General features: G+C 37.6%; 1 protein-coding gene across 1 annotated transcript in view; it reads left to right on the top strand.

Moving 5' to 3' along the window:
* Positions 1 to 2,049, top strand: part of mapkapk2a (MAPK activated protein kinase 2a) — a 43,345-nt gene that overhangs the window by 33,999 nt on the left and 7,297 nt on the right. Inside the window, exons 3-5 of the mRNA XM_015050142.1 lie at positions 1,037 to 1,101; positions 1,247 to 1,326; positions 1,436 to 1,562. Of these exons, the coding sequence (XP_014905628.1) occupies positions 1,037 to 1,101; positions 1,247 to 1,326; positions 1,436 to 1,562 (272 nt within the window). The remainder of the gene's footprint in view (positions 1 to 1,036; positions 1,102 to 1,246; positions 1,327 to 1,435; positions 1,563 to 2,049) is intronic.

Raw genomic sequence — 2,049 nt, 5'->3', positions numbered from 1 at the left:
AGTTTAAAGATTTGTTCAAAAAGATTAATCTGTATTAAACACTAAAAATAATCATTTTTTCTCAACAGTGCCCAGAGTGAAATAAGTTCAGATAAGCTCTCGCTCAAAAATTGGCATCTTTTAAGACTTTAGTTGCAGCTGACCTCTTGGACAAGCCAAATATCTTCAGCTTTTGTGGTCAAATGATGCCACTTAGTCATAACATGGATGATAATATAATGAATATTTGAGTCAAAATGGAGCTTTCAATCTAAATAAGCCTGGAGCACTAAATACATATTCTTTTACTTCATTGCTCTACTTCTCATTAAACCATCTTTTCTGCTGAGGACTCAGATGTGTATGTAAATGTACAATTTTCACACTGTTTTAATGTCAAAAACCTCGTGCTGATTCAGAGAAAAAGGCGCCGCTTTAGTCATCAGTATTACTGGAACGGACCACACTTCTATTTGCTGCTATATTCAGACCAATTTTATGCATCAGACTTCAGAGCTCTGCATTTTATGTCTCCAGAAATTGGATTGAAATTTTTGAGTTCAGATTTGATTTCTGACGAAGACAAAAGAGAAAACAGAAAAACTCCAGTTTCTAAACAGAGCAAACCCCATTATCACTTTTTTTTTTTCTTTTGATCGCCTGACAAACCACAGACCACCTGTTACAGGGAAAAGGAAGTTAGAAAAAAAAAAAACGCTCCGTCTTGTCTATTCTTTGTAACTGCTAGTATGCTGAAGTAGTGCTTGCTTGAAAAATGAGCAGAGCAGTGCCATATTTGGAAGTTTTACATTCATTCAGCATTATCTGCTTTTCAGCATTTACCTCCTTTTAGGAACACCAACGAGTAATGAGCATCATCTGCTTAAAGTAGTGCTAAATCACTCCTTCCTGCAGGATTTCCATCATCTTCAGTGGCACCCAAACCCTCTTGATTTCACCTCTTAGATAAAATGTCATTCTTGTGCAACTCCCCCTAATGAAGTTGTTCTGTAGATCCATGTATATTAACGCCGTTTGTGGCGTCTGTCTTTTACAGTATGGACGGCGGTGAGCTTTTCAGTCGAATCCAGGACAGAGGAGACCAGGCCTTCACAGAGAAAGGTAGAGCGGTTTTTCATGAGGCAGAATACCAAATGCTACAATCACCTTCACAGCACACAACTGGATTACTTTATTTGCTACAGTTGCAGTGTTGATGTGCATGTTTGATCACTTCTAACATTTGTAAAAAACATCTTCATTGTAGAGGCCTCCGATATCATGAAGAGCATCGGAGAAGCGATCCAATTTTTACATGCCATCAATATTGCGCACAGAGATGTGAAGGTTTGTTTCTTATCTTATTGTTATGCTCGTTATTTATCTGGAATAATAAAAGAAAAAAACCAAAATGACACCTGCAGGTTGTAAAGTATCTCTGTGGTTCTTCCTGCAGCCAGAGAACTTGCTGTATTCTTCGAAGAGGCCCAGGGCTCTCCTGAAACTCACAGACTTCGGCTTTGCCAAGGAGACGACCTCACACAACTCTTTAGACACTCCCTGCTACACACCCTACTACGTTGGTAAGAGTCTGTACCTGCACCGCTCTCGCGTCTGACCCTTGGTTTGTTTTTTTTTTTAGCCGTTAGCTGCTGTGAGATTCTGTCAATATGAGTAAAAATGACAAGTTTTCATGGTATTGCACAGAAACGTGATCCAAGTACCTTTTTTTTTTCATAATAGAAAAGTGACAATTATTTCTAGTGGACATTTATAGTATTGCAACTGTAGTTTTACCTGAGATTAATTTATTGTTGTAAGGGCCAGCATTCCTTCAAATACTTTGCACAAATAAATCTTAAATTGTCTTTGTTGTTTAAATTATTATTGTCACATCTACTGCACTTTATTGCCTCATTGTTTGCATTTATGTATTTCTTATGTCTGTTTTTTCTTGTCTATCATGGCTTTTGCTGCAGCCTTTTTTTTTTTTTTTTTTTTTTTTTTTTGGGCCGGGTCCCTCGGGGGAAAGGGGGTTAGTTCTTGGTTTTTTTTTTTTTTTTTTCCGGT

Source organism: Poecilia latipinna, unplaced genomic scaffold (assembly GCF_001443285.1).
Source record: "Poecilia latipinna isolate Pla-1442-1.1 unplaced genomic scaffold, P_latipinna-1.0 Scaffold48, whole genome shotgun sequence".
NCBI lineage: Eukaryota > Metazoa > Chordata > Actinopteri > Cyprinodontiformes > Poeciliidae > Poecilia > Poecilia latipinna.
Note: the sequence above shows the minus strand (reverse complement) of the source record. Positions and strands in the feature narration are given on the sequence as shown.